The sequence below is a fragment of the Oncorhynchus gorbuscha genome, unplaced genomic scaffold, assembly GCF_021184085.1.
Source record: "Oncorhynchus gorbuscha isolate QuinsamMale2020 ecotype Even-year unplaced genomic scaffold, OgorEven_v1.0 Un_scaffold_15:::fragment_4:::debris, whole genome shotgun sequence".
Classification (NCBI taxonomy): domain Eukaryota; kingdom Metazoa; phylum Chordata; class Actinopteri; order Salmoniformes; family Salmonidae; genus Oncorhynchus; species Oncorhynchus gorbuscha.
This window is the reverse complement of record NW_025744755.1, coordinates 107,705-126,206: the sequence shown is the minus strand read 5'-3', so window position 1 is coordinate 126,206 and position 18,502 is coordinate 107,705. Positions and strand designations below refer to the sequence as shown.

Here is an 18,502-nt window from a genome sequence, read left to right as displayed (position 1 = left end):
GACTTACAGTCATGTGTGCATACATTGGTGCTCAACCGCACGCAAAACCCATGCATAAAATTAAAAACCCAGTGCGTAAAAGTCATAATAAACATTTTTTTGGCCACATATCTAACAGTACTTTTTCTTTGCTCCGCAGGTGATCGTTTGAGTGAAGAAAGGGACAATTTCGAGTTGTCTTTCCAGACTTTACGCAGTCCCCGCGCACTCAGCCTGTTGCATAAAAGGACACCGGAATCCCAGGGGCTTCAATAAGTAGTTTGTGATTTAACGACAGCAGCTTCCTCCCCGGTGTCTGCCTCGCCCTCGCCTGAACCACAGCACCTTTGCGCATGAACCGTGAGCTGCACCATGGCGCAGAGTCAACATGATATAAACCACATGTATGCTCCATCATCTTACTCTTGTAGCAGGGAAATGTACCAGGACCAATCAACCTACCTGGCAACATCGACCTGCCCCATGTCCTACCAACAGCCGTCCCACTCATACACGTCACCAAAGTCGACAGTGGACAGTGCGCTCTTAACCATCATGCCTGACTACAGCGGGTTCTACCAGCCAGATTGCCAACGAGACATCCAGGCTTTTCCTGACAGGAAAGTGTTACCATATTCACTGAACTCGCTGAGGCTTCCACCACCTCTGACACCTCTGAACACAATAAGGAATTTTACACGTGTGGGACCTGCGGCAGAGGGCCCTTGTCAACCCAATCCCTACAACACTCCAAATGTACCCCTGAGGCCAATACCGAGGCCGAGAAAGTATCCAAACCGCTCGAGCAAAACGCCTGTCCATGAGCGACCATACCCTTGCCCGGCAGAGAGCTGCGACAGGAGGTTCTCTCGGTCGGACGAGCTGAGCAGACACGTCAGAATCCACACAGGGCACAAACCCTTCCCATGTCGGGTCTGCATGCGCAGTTTCAGTCGCAGCGACCACCTCACTACGCACATCCGCACACACACTGGAGAAAAACCATTTACTTGTGACCACTGTGGAAGAAAGTTCGCCAGGAGTGATGAAAGAAGGAGACATACGAAAACCCACTTAAGACAGAAAGAGAAAAAGTCATCATAATGACCCTGGCATAATTGGTTTGAACATTCAGCCACAATGTTTCCATGCAGTCCAAAAATAATTTTATAACATCCAAATCACATTCACGCTGAATTTAGCAGACATGGTTAACTAGGGCGACTACTGAATGTGGATATAAGGTGCTGAATGAATAACATAATTACTGGACAGGGCTATCACGTGTATATTATAGACGTTAGGCATAGAGTCAGTTAGCCATAACTTAACTGTAAATGTGCACAAACACTAGTGCTCAATATAGAACGTGTTTCAATAGAGCAGGTTAGGAAACAGTCATGGAGATGCTGAATAGCAGGCAAGGAGTAAGATTCAACGCCAATACTAAAGGGAATCAGCCCGCAAGTAGATTCTCTTTTGCCTGTGTTTAAAGAGCAGCTCAAAAAAAGATGATACCACAATAGATGAGACTGTGATGGGCATCCCTGCATTTTAGCTGGAAAGGAGTGCAATGACCAATATCACAGAGTCTAGAGGTCTGTTCTGTTCTGCTGAATATCATCACCATTCTGAGAGTGGGGGCTTGACTCCCATGTGTGCAAAAACTGGAAGCTTTGTACAGTGTCTGTCAAGAGAGACAATTAACTGAATTGATTAACCTGCTGTTTGATAACTTTTTTAAATCTCCTGTTACTTGTTGGATAAAGATGACAGAGTAACAAACAATTGATGCCACTTAGCCTCTCAGATGTAAGATCATTACAGAACGTAACAAAGGAGATGAACTTTGATACTTTTATTTTACATGTGTTTTACACACTGAGTATTGATATTTAACTGATTTGATGCTTCTTACAATAAATGTAGAATATTTTGACATTGTTGGCATAAAGAAAACTACTTGTTTGTTAGTGTGCTTGTGCATTGTTCCACAAATGTATTCTTAATTAGCCTAGTACAAATTAAATTACTAGGCAAAGGACATGGTTAAATATTTTAAACAACAATGAAATCCACTTTGTGTTGTAGAATATGTATTTTTGTCTTATTTTGGTCCTTTGAAAGTAGGCTATAGGCTATTGTATATAAACTCAGCAACAACAAAAGAAGATCCTCTCACTGTCAAATGTGTTTATTTCCAGCAAACTTAACATGTGTAAATATTTGTATGAACATAAACAAGATTCAAAAACTGAGACATAAACTGAACAAGATTCATAGACATGTGACTAACAAAAATTGAAAAATGTGTCCCTGAACAAAGCGGGGTTACAAAGGGGGGGTTAACAGTCAGTATCTGGTGTGGCCACCAGCTGCATTAAGTACTGCAGTGCATTTCTCTTCATGGACTGCCCCAGATTTGCCCGTTCTTGCTGTGAGATGTTACCCCGCTCTTCCACCAAGGCACCTGCAAGTTCCCGGACATTTCTGGGGGGAATGGCCCTAGCCCTCACCCTCCGATCCAACAGGTCCAAGACGTGCTCAAAGGGATTGATATCCGGGCTTTTCGCTGGCCATGGCAGAACACTGACATTCCTGTCTTGCAGGAAATCACGCACAGAATGAGCAGTATGGCTGGTGGCATTGTCATGCTGGAGGGTCATGTCAGGATGAGCCTGCAGGAAGGGTACCACATGAGGGAGGAGGATGTCTTCCAAGTAATGCACAGCGTTGAGATAGCTTGTTGTCATTGCAGGCAGTCCGATGATGCTGTGACACACTGCCCCAGACCATGACGGACCCTCCACCACGATCCCGCTCCAGACTGCAGGCTTCGGTGTAACGCTCATTCCTTCAACGATAAACGCGAATCTGACCATGACCCCTGGTGAGACAAAACCGTGACTCGTCAAATAGCACTTTTTGCCAGTCCTGTCTGGTCCAGTGACGGTGGGTTTGTGCCCATAGTTGACGTTGTTGCTGGTGATGTCTGGTGAGGTCCTGCCTTACAACAGGCCTACAAGCCCTCAGTCCAGCCTCTCTCAGCCTATTGCGGACAGTCTGAGCACTGATGGGAGTGATTGTGCGTTCCTGGTGTAACTCTGGCAATTGTTGTTGCCATCCTGTACCTGTACCGCAGGTGTGATGCTTGGATGTTCCGATCCTGTGCAGGTGTTGTTACACGTGGTCTGCCACTGCGAGGATGATCAGCTGTCCGTCCTGTCTCCCTGCAGCGCTATCTTAGGCGTCTGACAGTACGGACATTGCAATATATTGCCCTGACCACATCTGCAGTCCTCATCCTTCCGCGCAGCATGCCTAAGGCACGTTCACACAGATGAGCAGGGATCCTGTGGATCTTTATTTTGGCGTTTTTCAGTCAGTAGAAAAGCCCTTTTAGTGTCCTAAGTTTTTATAACTGTGACCTTAATTGCCTACCATCTGTAAGCTGTTTGTGTCTTAACGACCATTCCACAGTTGCATGTTCATTAATTGTGTGTGGTTCAATGAACAAGCATGGGAAACAGTGTTTAAACCCTTTACAATGAAGATCTATGAAGTTATTTGGATTATTACGAATTATTTTTTGAAAGACAGGGTCCTGAAATAGGGACATTTCTTTTTTTGCCGAGTTTAGGTCAAGGGAGGCCTATACTGTATACAGTATTCTACTATTCACATTGTCCTTCTCAGGTAATACTCAGTATGTCCACAAGAGGCCCCTAAGCCGCAAGCAATGAACTCAATAGCACTCTGCCAAATATGAGCTAAATTACCAAATTGATGAGGCAAGCAAAGTTATTATGGGGATTAAGTTTAATTGATGAAGTTCGATTAACTAAGCAATGTTTAAGATAATTATTCAGTAACCCATGTCCCATGGGACTATCTCAAAGAATGTAGTTTGATCCAATCAAAACATACCTTTAGTAAATGATGACCTTTTTTCATTTGTAAAGTCTGATTAATTCAGGCTGTAATACACAATTGGTGTATACAACCTGAAAGTAATGACTTCAAAATCATGTAAATGTTCCATAGAAGTCAGAATGTTTAATAAAATTACATTTAAACTTACTCTACTGCTTCTCTGTTAGGTTTGTCTTTCAGTTGCTTAACCAATCTTTTTAGAGAGCCAGTTGGTATATGGTTCCGTTTGGCATAGAGGTCAAGTTAAGCAATGAAAATTGTATATTATGAATCAGGGGAGGATGGAGGACATTGCACTGTATTTTTGTTGTTGAAGGCTTGAAATCTGAATATAAATGAATAAAAATCTCACAAAGGTGTGGATAATAATAATAATAATAATATCTCCATCCTCCTGATTCAGAATATAATGTTCATTTTCATGGCATGGTTCAACAGCTATTGACTAAATCAAATGTAAAATTCAATATAAACTATTTATATCTCAGTGCCCGGAACTGAACAATATACCTTCCAGCTCTTTAACAAGTTGGGTAAAAATAAAAAATAAAAATCCTTCGGATATTTGGTTTCAAATTTAGAGCAGCCAAAGAATAAACCACAGACAACTGGTAGAGTAATTGTAAATGTTATTTGATTCAACATTCTGGCTTGTAAGGAACATTTACACGATTCTTCAGGCATTAGTTTCAGGTTGTATATACCAATTAATTGTGTATTACAGCATACCCCATTTAGTGAATTCTTGAGTCCCTCAATATTGTTCTTCTTAGAAATGTTATGTTTAATGTATGGTTTCAGTTAATTTCAAGACATGATAAACTTGGTGTAATTTCAAATACATTAGAGATGATGTACAAAGATCACAATTTATCAACTGAGTAACTACTTTCATTACAGGCTAAATGCATTGTGACTGGCCAACCCCCAAACTGAAGAGACGATTGTGAGCATTTGTCCAACTTTAGTATAAGTGCTTTTAGTTCACACAACATGTTTTCCCATTACACACCACAGTGACATATCCATTCCATAATAATCCATCATTGTAGGAATTATGACCATCATACATTTAAACCATGTTGTGACACAGCCCTGAGAATCAATGGTTCACATCAATTCAGCGTTCATAGTGCGCTTCAGATATTGACTTCAGGGCCGGGGTAAGGTTCACCACCACACCAAAAATCAGAAGGTTGCAGTACTTCCATGAGCCAAACTTCCTTTTGCCCCTGAGCCTCAGCCTTTTTGTCCTCCGAGTCCGAGGCAGACTCCAGAACTTTGTAATAATGACAGTCTCTACCGTCATCTGGATCATATGGTGGTGCCAGAATATCGAGGAAAGCAGTGGGTCCATCGACTGCGTCGATTTGATGAAGGTTGTCTCGGTCAGGGGTCAAAATACACGGGCCACTCTCTTCTGTAAACTCACCGACCGACCGGAGTATTGACCTCCTCAGCGTATCTCTCTGGAAAGGTAGCAGGGGAGGCTTGAATTGCGTGTCACTGGCCACGTTAGTTGATTTGTCCAACCTGTCAAAACAGGTGATCCTGACCTTGCCATACATAACTTTTAACATGCCGTACATTCCCGGGTGGTCGTGCAAGGGGATGGAGGCACCGCTCTTCAGCAGAAACACCCCCATGCTGAATTGGTCTGTCTCGCATATGTGCATGTATGTGACCGGGGGGTTGTGTGGCAGAGGTGTAGACGCGCAGTCAACTTTCCTTGGAGCAATCTTCAGATCCGCAGCTCTGATTTCGGTCATGAGGGTTTGGAGTTTACCTTGATTATCCAGAAACGCTTTATCACCTACCAAAGATGGGTTTCTAAATGTTACAAGCGCCTGTCTACCAATTTTCTGAACGAGGGAGGTCATGTTGTCGCGAGGCATCATTAAGCCCGTGAAGTACTGTTCTGTAATTCCACACCAACCTCGCGCTTGCTAGCTAGCGTTTTGCAGGCTGGGCTTCAAGCACAGCTGCCGTTGATCCTGCCTGTCCCTCTCTCGGTGAGAATGATTGATTACACCTGGTGAAATATATATTCCAACTTCACATAAAAATAGAAAGTCGAATGCAATTTTAAGTAAGGGGTACTCTGTATGACACAACATCAAATGTCTCTCCAACTCCCCATTTACGGATATCTTTCACACACGTCCGCAAAGGAAAACGCTTCAGTTCGTGACGCGGGGCATTGTGGGAAATGTGGTTTAATAATGTACTGTTGGTATTTATCTTCACCCAAACACATCGTTATTAGATAAAACATATAAAGCATATGGAATGTGTATAATATTTGTTTTGATACTATGTTCAATTACAAGTCTTACATTTCATATCATTGTGAGAGATGATAAACGTATTTATTTATGTACTACAATAACCAAAATACCATTCCTCACCTCCTTAAAGAGGAATAGCAGTGAGGTTGTTGACCTTTTCATACTTGAGTCTACTGATTCTGGACAATACAGAGCGCAGCAGTGTACTATGAGTAGGCCTACCATATAAGACTAAACTCGTTTATTATTCTATCAATTGAAAAAGCAGAGCAGCATTAGGTTTGAAATAATGGCAGGACTTTGAAAGAATGGTAGAATTTTCTCCGAGACATAAGAGGGTCTATCAATCTCACTGAGCAGCAAGCCCAATGCACATTTTAATTTGAGTCATTTAGCTGACACTGTTATCCAGAGCAACAAGAGTTAAGTGCCTTGCTCAAGGGTACAACTACAGATTTTTCACTGAGTCAGCTCAATGATTCGAACCAGCAACCTTTCGGTTACGCTCTAAACACACTTTACCACTTGGCTACCTGCCATCTCAATGTATGTTACGGCAGCCTAATTTCCTTGAACAATTTGGCCACCAAAAAATAATTAATGAATCATGAGTGATCTGTCATATGGAAGCTATTAAGCATGTTATCTAAAAAGAGTGACAGATGTTTCCACATTTGGTAATCGTTCCTCATCAGGTTGTTTTTCTGTTATTTTTCCCCCACAATTCTCCATCATCACACACACACGCACGCACGCACGCACGCACACACACACACACACACACACACACACAAAGGATACACTCGTGCAGGAAATGACACCCAACTCCCCCATTCATTCCTTTGTTCCTCTTATTCTTGGCTCCCAGTAAAGTGTATTTCTGCTACAGATAATTTGAGGCATAGCCTAACCACATTTATAAATGTGTTTTGCAAACTTGATTAATTGGGTGGGTTCATGTGAGACACAACTGGATGAAAGCAGGTGGAAACTCTGGAGCTAAATTGAAAGTAAAGCTTAGCAAGAAGCATAGCTAAAGCAAGAGGACTCTGTCCTGCCTCCTTAATTCTATTGTGGTGCTTCTGTCGAAACAAAACAAACAAGATTTTTATCTGCAAGAAGCTGTTTATTTGTGGCCTTGGTTCACCAGCAAACCCCACAAACCACTTGTATATTTATCACTGTGTCTTAGAAATTCCTCGAGAGCAGCAGTAGTATCTTTCAAAACATCATGGAGTTTGTATGCTGCTGGTCCTGCAATGAGCTGTAGAGCACTCCTCCATTACTCAGGGAGTCAGCTTGATTTCTTGTGAAACAGCAGTATGGTAATAGGGCATTGTTGCAGTTAAATTACATAGAAATATTTTGGGTTTGATCTTAAAACGGATATCCACTATGCTTTGGAGCTAGGCAAGACAAGCATATCCCCCCCCCCCCAAATTCTTCACATCGAATGCTACGCATGGCCAGTAAACAGGATTTATGTTTTCCAGAATCACTCTCAAGGTCATGATGGATATAATATGCTTAGAGTTGTCGGGTCTCTCAACCCAGAGTCATTGTGTGCTCTCCCGACACTCCGCTGGGTATTTGCAGGAAGCAAGGCTGTTGTACAGTCCCCCCACATGCTATCTTATCCCTAGGGATCCATAAGGAGTGGCTAACGGCTAGCTAACACAGTCTTTTTAAAATTTTATTTTTTTACCTCTGCTTATAGCCATAATCTTTATTACTAAACAGTTGGTCCTCCCAACTAGAGTAACATCGGTTTTCTGTCTCCTGTCACCACACTTTATATGGAGCGTATCAATTGTGGATACACCAAATTAAAAACAACTAATTGATAACAAAATATTCTAGGGTAAAGGGTCCCAAAATGTTGCATGCATATCATTCTGTCAACAGAGAAACATTTAAAAAAGTCATATTTGGCATCACTGATGTCGTTTCAAGTTTAAGAATCTAGCTCACTGGTTTCATAAAGCCACAATGTATATACACAGCTTCCAAGGAAAACAAAGGTTCTGGCTGGAGCCTTTGATTCAAGCTAGCCTTTCAGGGATAAAAAGAGGAATAGAGAGAGGGTGGCGGGGAGAAGAGTGAGCTTAGGCATTGGCTTGCAAGTGCAGGGCCTCATGGCCCCCATCCACTAACAGCCCATCCTCTCTGCTTGTTTCCTATCGACATAGGGTCCCTGCACTGTGAACAGGGGACTCAGAGGACTTGGGTTCTGTTGATAATGGGCCCTGTTTCTCCTTTGAGAAGTTTATTATCTCTGGCAGAGGAATCTTCAAACATTCTCTCTGGCCAGGCCTGGGCCCACTGACTTCATATGCTAGATTTCATATTGTCAGTTTGAGTTTGTGTTGCTGGGTGAAAAGTTATGATTTAATAGGTAATTAATATCTTAACCAAGGTGGCTTTATGAATGCTATATTCAAGGAGCCATACAGTATAGATAAAATGATCAATACAGAGCCAAAGAGATACTGATTTAAATAGTTATGTGGCTGGGCACCCAAATTCAGGTCAACCTGTTGAGATTTGTTTATCTTCTCAAGGAAAGATAAAAACATGCTACATGCAGTATTATTACATTGTAATGCAGCTTTGTGAATCATAATGTATGGTGAGGTGTTGTCTATATCAAAGATGAAGATTCTAAAGCAGAGTGGAGGATGTTTGGATTATCACTTCCAAATGGACTACAAGAGTCGCAGCGGAGACGGGACATGTACACAATTCAAGTCCCAGTATGAAGCAGAGTAGAGTTGATGTCAACAGCAGGCATGTGGTGTTCAAGACTGTAAAGGTCCAGTGATAAATGGTTATATATTATGGCACCACAACTTACTTTTGTCAAGCAATGTGCAGAAACATAACCTATTTATACCTTATTCCTGTCAATCAACACTATTTATCATTGGGAATGTTATTATTAGTTACAGTTAGCCAATGTGTCGGTACATCATTTGTGTGTGTTGTGTGTTGTGTGTGTGTGTGTGTGTGTGGGATGGGGGGGGGGGCATTATACAAAAATTAGCATTGTGGCATCACTGGTGTTTGGTAAGTAATCAGCCAGCCGATGCATAGGGAAATATTGACATCAGCCAAGAAGCAACTGCATCCATGATGCAACAATTAACAAATGTCCACATCCTTTTAATGATAACACAAAGTGTCATTACTGCTTATCTCTACGAGATCAGTGTTGTGTATTGTGTTGAGAACAAACCTGTTTTGAGATGTCATTTTCCAAACAGTAGATTTCAATGACAAATCCAGTGTGGAAGTCTAGGATGATAATATCATTCATTTATTCTACAGCAAGCCTACAGCAATCCACAAAGATCTCACTCTAAACTTCCTGCCTGGACAATTGCAAACTTTCTTTATCTTTACCATGATCCATCCTAGGGCTGACCCCATTTAGTCGACTGGTTGATTGTTTGGTCAATAGGCTGTTGGTCGACTGATCATTTTTTAAATTGAGCAGTTTAAAAAAAATACAAGTTTTATGGCACATTTTGATTGACTCCTGTCTCAGTGGACTAATCCATTGCGGAGGCCACGGGGATGGCACACCAGTATCACCAGTAGTATATTTACTGTTAATTCATATAATTTCTCATCTACAATGTTTGTCTGGCTTCCGTAATTTCTGTTATTAATTAATTAAATATGTTATTATTACAGTGTTTTACAGTTCTTATTGTCAGAGTGGACACGTTGTTTGCAGAGCTCACAACCTAGGATACGCTTGTGCGAAACAAGTTTGGGGCTATTTCATTCCATTTACGAGTTGTCAATTTATTCATTGTGTTTAGTTTGGAGTTATCCTGTCAATGTTGAGTAAGGAGGCACATCTAATTATGCATTGAATTAGGCCTCGGCTTCCTGTCCTGCGCGCAAATGTAGGCTTATAAATGTGCCCATTTGGGGATCTGATAGTATTTCTGATTGTCTTAACTCAACACCACTAATGAGCTGTGGAGCTTCTAAAAGTCATTTTTTCCTTCACCTCAAACAAATCAAATCAAACAGCAAGTGAACAAAGTCTGTTTTTACATCCATTGAGAACGACAATAGTTCCTCAATGTAGCCTATTTGAAAAATCTTTCCAGCTCTCTCCCTTTGATAACCACTTGGCATGAAAGGAAATAATATGTAATGCTCTGATCTGGTGGAAACATCATAAAATAGGCCTACCTGATTACTTCTTATCCCTTGCACAAATACAGCTGTGTCTGTCCAGAGCTCACTGGTGTCAGGAAACTGCTGTTTCCTGCTGGTCCAGAATATTTTATACAATGTTGTAAGTTTGTTAGCACAAGCTTTGGGCTGCACCAAGTTGATAGATGATACAATGTTTCAAGTTTCTGCAGACAGGCCATGAGTAACCAATGTGATTCATTTTTATCTGGATATTTTCTACCTGCAGGCTGCAATGTTTTTATTTGTTGGCTTTATGTAGGCTATTTTGACTAGTTGGCGATGGCAATAGAAGTTACTTTTAGATTTGTATTATTTTCATTTAGATTTAGATATAATTTGTATTAATCTCATGACAATGATTTTGAGATATGAAGACTTGATTATAAAATCAAATGTGCATGAAAATCCTAACTGGCACAGATCGGTAGAAATTGTAAGATAAATTGGCACTCCAAATGGAAAAGGTTTGCCGACCCCTGATGTAGCCTATAACCGGCAACTTCGGGAACATAAAGGCAGAATCTGTGAAGGCCAGCAGCAGCTGGCCTTCACAGACAAGCTTAGTAGCCTACATATACTGTAGTTGATTTGATTAAAACACATAGGGTGTTTCTATATATGGAAACATATAACATTTTAAAATCGAATTGGTCGGACTCTTGGTCGACCAGTATTGTTTTTAGTCAGGGACAGCCCTAACCCATCCACAACACTTTTGTTGATTATGAGATGTTTTAACTTGGCAACCTTTTCATAGGAACTGAGAGAAAGGAGAGGGGACTCTCTCACCCATTGCTACCCAGAGGTACAAGGCAGCCCCTTCATAAGAGTCTCATTCAAAATGCAGTTTTGTTAATGGATCAATAATTAAACAGAATTCAAGGGTACATTTGGAGACAGTGAAGACAGAGATGAATCAAATAGCAAAAGTCTACAAAGGACTTGTCTACCATGCATCTGATTATGTTCTGGCAATGTTGGCAGTATTGCAATTACAGTGTAACAATTACAGTGCATGTTGTATTATTTTATGGGGGATGGATATATATTTTTCATATATTATTATTATTATTATAATTTACAGTCAGTAACACTTTATTTGGACAGTCCATCTGTAGATGCTCTACAGACTATCGGTAACATTTCAACAACACTGAACAAAAATATAAATGCAACATGTAAAGTGTTGGTCCCATGTTTTATGAGCTGAAATAAAAGATCCCAGAAATGTTCCTATACGCACAAAAAGCTTATTTCGGTTTACATCCCTGTTCGTGAGCATTCTCCTTTGCCAAGATAATTAATCCACCTGACAGGTTTGGCATATCAAGAAGCTGATTAAACAGCATGATCATTACACAGGTGCATCTTGTGCTGGGGACAATTAAAGGCCCATCTAAAATGTGCAGTTGTCACACAACACAATGCCACAGATCTCTAAAGTTTTGATGAAGCAAGCAATTGGCATGCTGACTGCAGGAATGTCCACCAGAGCTATTGTCAGAGAATGTAATGTTAATTTGGCAGTACGTCCAACCGGCCTCATAACCGCAGACGGCGTGTGACCACACCATCCCACATCCAGCTTCTTCACCTGCATGATCGTCTGAGACCAGCCACTCAGACAGCTGATGAAACTGTGGGTTTACACAACCTAAGAATTTCTACACAAACTGTCAGTAACTATCTCAGGGACGCTTATCTGCGTGCTCGCCATCCTCATCAGGGTCTTGACTAGAGGTCGACCGATTCTGATTTTTCAACACCGATACCGATTACTGGAGGACCAAAAAAAGCTGATACCGATTAAACGGACAATCTTGTTTATTTCTTTATTTGTAATAATGACAATTACAACAATATTGAATAAACACTTATTTTAACTTAATATAATACATCAATAAAATCAATTTAGCCTCAAATAAATAATGAAACATGTTCAATTTGGTTTAAATAATGCAAAAACAAAGTGTTGGAAAAGAAAAAGTGCAATATGTGCCATGTAAGAAAGCTAACGTTTAAGTTCCTTGCTCACAACATGAGAACATATGACAGCTGGTGGTTCCTTTTAACACAAGTCTTCAATATTCCCAGGTAATAAGTTTTAGGTTGTAGTTATTATAGGACTATTTCTCTCTATACGATTTGTATTTCATATACCTTTGACTATTGGATGAATTTATAGGCACTTAGCTTCCGTCCCTCCTCGCCACTACCTGGGCTTGAACCAGGAACACATCGACAACAGCCACCCTCGAAGCAGCGTTACCCATGCAGAGCAAGGGGGAACAACTACTCCAAGTCTCAGAGCGAGTGATGTTTGAAACTCTATGAGCGCGCACCCCGCTAACTAGCTAGCCATTTCACATCGGTTACACCAGCCTAATCTCGGAAGTTGATAGGATTGAGGTCATAAACAGCGCAATGCTTAAAGCTGGCAAAACGCACGAAAGTGCTGTTTGAATGAGTGCTTACGAGCCTGCTACCATCGCTCAGTCCGACTGCTCTATCAAATCATATACTTAATTATAACATAATAACACATAGAAATACGAGCCTTTGGTCATTAATATGGTTGAATCCGGAAACTATCATTTAGAAAACAAAACGTTTATTATTTCAGTGAAATACGGAACCGTTCGGTATTTTATCTAACGGGTGGCATCCATAAGTCTAAATATTCCTGTTACATTGCACAACCTTCAATGTTAAGTCATATTTATGTAAAATTCTGGCAAATTAGTTCGCAATGAGCCAGGTGGCCCAAACTGCTGCATATACCCTGAATCTGCGTGCAATGAATGCAAGAGAAGTGACACAATTTCACCTGGTTAATATGGCCTGCTAACCTGGATTTCTTTTAGCTAAATATGCAGGTTTAAAAATATATACTTCTGTGTATTGATTTCAAGAAAGGCATTGATGTTTATGGTTAGGTACACGTTGGAGCAACGACAGTCCTTTCTCGCAAATGCGCACCGCATCGATTATATGCAACGCAGGACACACTAGATAAACTAGTAATATCATCAACCAAGTGTAGTTATAACTAGTGATTATGATTGTGTTTTATAAGATAAGTTTAATGCTATCTAGCAACTTACCTTGGCTTCTTACTGCATTCGCGTAACAGGCAGGCTCCTCGTGAGGCAGGTGGTTAGAGCGTTGGACTAGTTAATAATATAATAATAATATATGCCATTTAGCAGACGCTTTTATCCAAAGCAACTTACAGTCATGTGTGCATACATTCTACGTATGGGTGGTCCCGGGGATCGAACCCACAACCCTGGCATTACAAGCGCCATGCTCTACCAACTGAGCTACAGAAGGACACACGTGCATATCTGTACTCCCAGTCCAGTAAATTCCATAGTTAACCGTAAAGTTGCAAGATTGAATCCCTGAGCTGACAAGGTAAAAATCTGTCATTCTGCCCTTGAACAAGGCAGTTAACCCACCGTTCATAGGCCTTCATTGAAAATAAGAACGTGTTAACTGACTTGCCTAGTTAAATAAAGGTGCAATCTAAAAAAATATTTTTAAATCGGCCCTAATTAATCGACCATTCCGATTAATCGGTCGACCTCTAGTCTTGACCTGACTGCAGTTCGGCATCTTAATTGACTTCAGTGGGCAAATGCTCACCTTCAATGGCCACTGGAGAAGTGTGTTCTTCACAGATGAACCCTGGTTTCAATTATACCTGGCAGATGATGGTATGATTTGATTCATTAGGATTCCCATTAGCCGACGCCAATGGCGACAGCTAGTCTTACTGGTGTCCGACGCATAACGAAAAAGACATTACAGACAAAAGGCAATTTACATACATTTAGAAACATTAACATGTAGTGTGTGTGTGTGTGTGTGTGTGTGTGTATCAAGTAGGTGTATGGCGTCGTGTGGCGAGTGGTTTGCTGATGTCAACGTTATGAACAGAGTGCCCCATGGTGGAGGTGGGGTTATGGTATGGGCAGGCATAAGTTACGGACAATGAACACAATTTAATTTTATCAATTTGAATGCACAGAGATACGGTAACGAGATCTTCAGGCCCATTGTCATGCCTTTTATTCACCGCTATCACCTCATGTTTCAGCATGTCTTAAAGATCTATAAACAATTCCTAGAAGCTGAAAATTTCCCAGTTCTTCCATGGCCTGCACACTCAGCAGACATGCTACCCATTGAGCACGTTTCGGATGCTCTGGATCGATGAGTACAACAGCGTGTTCCAGTTCCTGACAATATCCAGCAACTTCGCACAGCCATTGAAATGGAGTGGGATAACATTCCATAGGCCACAATCAACAGCCTGATTAACTCTATAGCGAAAGAGATGTGGGGCGCTGCATGAGGCGCGCTGGTGGTCACACCAGATACAGACCGTTTTTCTGATCCACACCCATACCGTAAAAAAAACATGCATATCTGTACTCCCAGTCCTGTATATTCCATAGATTAAGGCCTAATGAAATAATTTCAACAGACTGATTTCCTTACATGAACTGTAACTCAGTAAAATCTTTGAAATTGTTGCATGTTGTTTATATTTTTTGTTCAGTGTAACTATCTCTAACCCTAAACCTTACTATTATTATAAATCTACTCCTAGCAAGCAGTTGCTTATCAACAGATGGTCATACTATCAACAAACTAGAGCATCTACAGATGGAAAATCCAGTCTATCCAAATAGTGACACATTATTATAACTGTAGCAGGGGAGACACTGAGTGGCCATCAGTGAGTATTGCACTTTTTTGTGGCACGTGTGTGTTATAGGCTACAGTATTATATATTCCCAAATAAGTTCTGATAAATTGACAAAGGTCTAATACATTCATTTCATGTTTTTAATGAATTATTAAATAAGTTAGTGACCTCTCACTACCTTTGGTCAAGTAGTGGTTGACCAAAGCTCCAACTACTCACCGGATATGAAAGGGCACTAGATAAAGGGCTGACGTCAAATGAACAGAACTCTGACGCACTGTTAAAGTGAGATGAGAGCAACCTATTCATTCTCAAAAAGACAAGCCTGTCCTCTCCATTGTCAACCCTACTCACAAATATGCATGACAGATTAAGGATTTCAAATGTCCACTATACACATTTGTGAATAATCAAACTTTAAGTTAAGTACTTCACTAATGTAGAGTAATATGGTGTTTGAAGTGCAGTAGAAGTAGCTTAATATACAACCATCAATAATGCGAGTCTCTAAATGTCACAAAAGATGACTGAAAAAGACAGCAATAAATACACGTAGAATGTATGCACACATGACTGTAAGTCGCTTTGGATAAAAGCGTCTGCTAAATGGCATATATTATTATATTATTATTATTACACACTACAAAAACAACAAAATATTGTTCTCTCCATGCACATATGCACACAGGTTATTTTTACATCTGGATTTGAATGATGAAACAAAAAATGAGATTTTTTGTATTTTGTTCTTTACTCATGTCACACAGGTCAGCAAGTTTAAACAAAAGTAGTATAATTGTTCACAGTATTGCATTTTGCACAGTGTTATACAGACTACAGTGTTTCAAGTGAAGGCACAAAACAAGAGGTTATTCTTGCAAATAAACCCCACCTACAAACATAAACCAGGGAGACTAAACTTGTAGATATAAGAGTAACACATAATTAAACTAACTTTATCTCTGGTCACATCAACACCTTAATCCTCCTCTTTCTGATTGTCCAGTGTTAACAATGTCCTGATGAAACCCATAAGCCCCAAAGTGCTCTTTTGCTCAATTATGCAACTCTGCTACCATTAAAACATACCTCGCTCCGCTACAAAACTACAAGTTACATCATTAACACGTTGTATTTGCTATATAAAGGAGCATGCTCTCACAAAAGCTATGCACCTCATGCATCTAAGTCCAATTACTTCCACAATGCAAAGACAGACAAAGGTAGTGAACTGAATACCTGCGACAAAAACGCACTTGAAGCACACACATAAAATAATTAAAATCTGATTCAAAGTACTGTATAAGCATTCCGTTAACCAATTTTGGTAACAGGGCCCTCTATGCATTGTACAGTCGTGGCCAAAAGTTGAGAATGACACAAATATCAATTTCCACAAAGTTTGCTGCTTCACGGTCTTTAGATATTTTTGTCAGATGTTACTATGGAATAGTGAAGTATAATTACAAGCATTTCATAAGTGTCAAAGGCTTTTATTGACAATTACATGAAGTTGAAGCAAAAATTTAATATTTGCAGTGTTGACCCTTCTTTTTTAAGACCTCTGCAATCCCCCTGGCATGCTGTCAATTAACTCCTGGGCCACATTCTGACTAATGGCAACCCATTCTTGCATAATCAATGCTTGGAGTTAGTCAGAATTTGTGGGGTTTTGTTTGTCCACCCGCCTCTTAAGGATTCATCAAAGTTCTCAATGGGATTAAGGTCTGGGGAGTTTCCTGGCCATGGACCCAAAATCTTGATGTTTTGTTCCCCGAGCCACTTAGTTGTCACTTTTCCCTTATGGCAAGGTGCTCCATCATGCTGGAAAAGGCATTGTTCGTCACCAAACTGTTCCTGGATGGTTGGGAGAAGTTGCTCTTGGAGGATGTGTTGGTACCATTCTTTATTCATGGCTGTGTTCTTAGGCAAATTTGTGAGTGAGCCCACTCCACACCCTTGGCTGAGAAGCAACCCCACACATGAATGGTCTCAGGATGCTTTACTGTTGGCATGACACATGACTGATGGTAGCGCTCACCTCGTCTTCTCCGGACAAGCTTTTTTCCGGGTGCGGCAAACAATCGGAAAGGAGATTCATCAGAGAAAATGACTTTACCCCAGTCCTCAGCAGTCCAATCCCTGTACCTTTTGCAGAATATCAGTCTGTCCCTGATGTTTTTCCTGGAGAGAGATGGCTTCTTTTGCTGCCCTTCTTGACACCAGGCCACCCCCCAAAAGTCTTCACCTCACTGTGTGTGCAGATGCACTCGCACCTGCCTGCTGCCATTCCTGAACAAGCTCTGTACTGGTGGTGCCCCGATCCCGCAGCTGAATCAACTATTGGAGACAGTCCTGGCGCTTGCTGGACTTTCTTGGGCGCCCTGAAGCCTTCTTCACAACAATTGAACCGCTCTCCTTGAAGTTCTTGATGATCCGATAAACGGTTGATTTAGGTGCAATCTGACTGGCAGCAATATCCTTGCCTGTGAAGCCCTTTATGTGCAAAGCAATGATGACTGCACCTGTTTCCTTGCAGGTAAGCATGATTTACAGAGGAAGAACAATGATTCCAAGCACCACCCTCCTTTTGAAGTTTCCAGTCTGTTATTCGACCTCAATCAGCATGACAGAGTGATCTCCAGCCCTTGTCAACACTCACACCTGTGTTAACGAGAGAATCACTAACATGATGTCAGCTGGTCCTTTTGTGGCAGGGCTGAAATGCAGTAGAAATGTTTTTTGGGGGATTCAGTTCATTTGCATGGCAAAGAGGGACTTAGCAATTACTTGCAATTCATCTAATCACTCTTCATAACATTCTGGAGTATATGCAAATTGCCATCATACAAACTGTGGCAACAGACTTTGAAAATGAATATTTATGTCATTTTCAAAACTTTGGCCACAACCGTAGACAATTAACATATTAGGCTTTGATCTTGTCCCATCGACATCCCCATGATCCATGAAAACTTCCCGTGAGAAAGGCTGTTGTGTCACGGTTTCATTATGAAATGTCAGAAAAATAACCAAATAAAAAGTTATACTTAGCCACAAAGCACAGTATTGTTCAACATTCAATATCAATGCCAGAATGGGACTTGGTCTACATAAGGGTTGGTGACAATTCTATTTAAATTTCAGTCAATTCAGGAGTTCTGCTTTAGAAATCCAATTATGTTCCTGAATTTTAACTTGTAATTGACTTCAACCCTGGTCTATACAGCAGCATCATGTAAATAAATAACTATAAAAAGATAGGGTATATTAATTTGTTTGCTACATTGCCTTAATTTCATAAAACTACATTTCACTTTGAGACATACAGTAGCTCTATACAAAATATCAATCAACACCAATAACAAAA

At 40.7% G+C, this 18,502-nt stretch overlaps 2 protein-coding genes across 2 annotated transcripts; one reads left to right on the top strand and one right to left on the bottom strand.

Annotated features, from left to right (window-relative positions):
* Window positions 1-261: 261 nt before the first annotated feature.
* LOC124017091 (early growth response protein 2b-like) lies at window positions 262-1,699 on the top strand. Its single transcript, XM_046332481.1, has one exon. The coding sequence runs from the start codon at window positions 352-354 to the stop codon at window positions 1,081-1,083; it is 732 nt and encodes a 243-aa protein (XP_046188437.1). The 5' UTR covers window positions 262-351; the 3' UTR covers window positions 1,084-1,699.
* A 2,602-nt stretch (window positions 1,700-4,301) lies between these two features.
* Window positions 4,302-6,100, bottom strand: LOC124017094 (2-aminoethanethiol dioxygenase-like). The gene has a single exon (XM_046332483.1). The coding sequence runs from the start codon at window positions 5,808-5,810 to the stop codon at window positions 5,052-5,054; it is 759 nt and encodes a 252-aa protein (XP_046188439.1). The 5' UTR covers window positions 5,811-6,100; the 3' UTR covers window positions 4,302-5,051.
* Window positions 6,101-18,502: the final 12,402 nt, after the last annotated feature.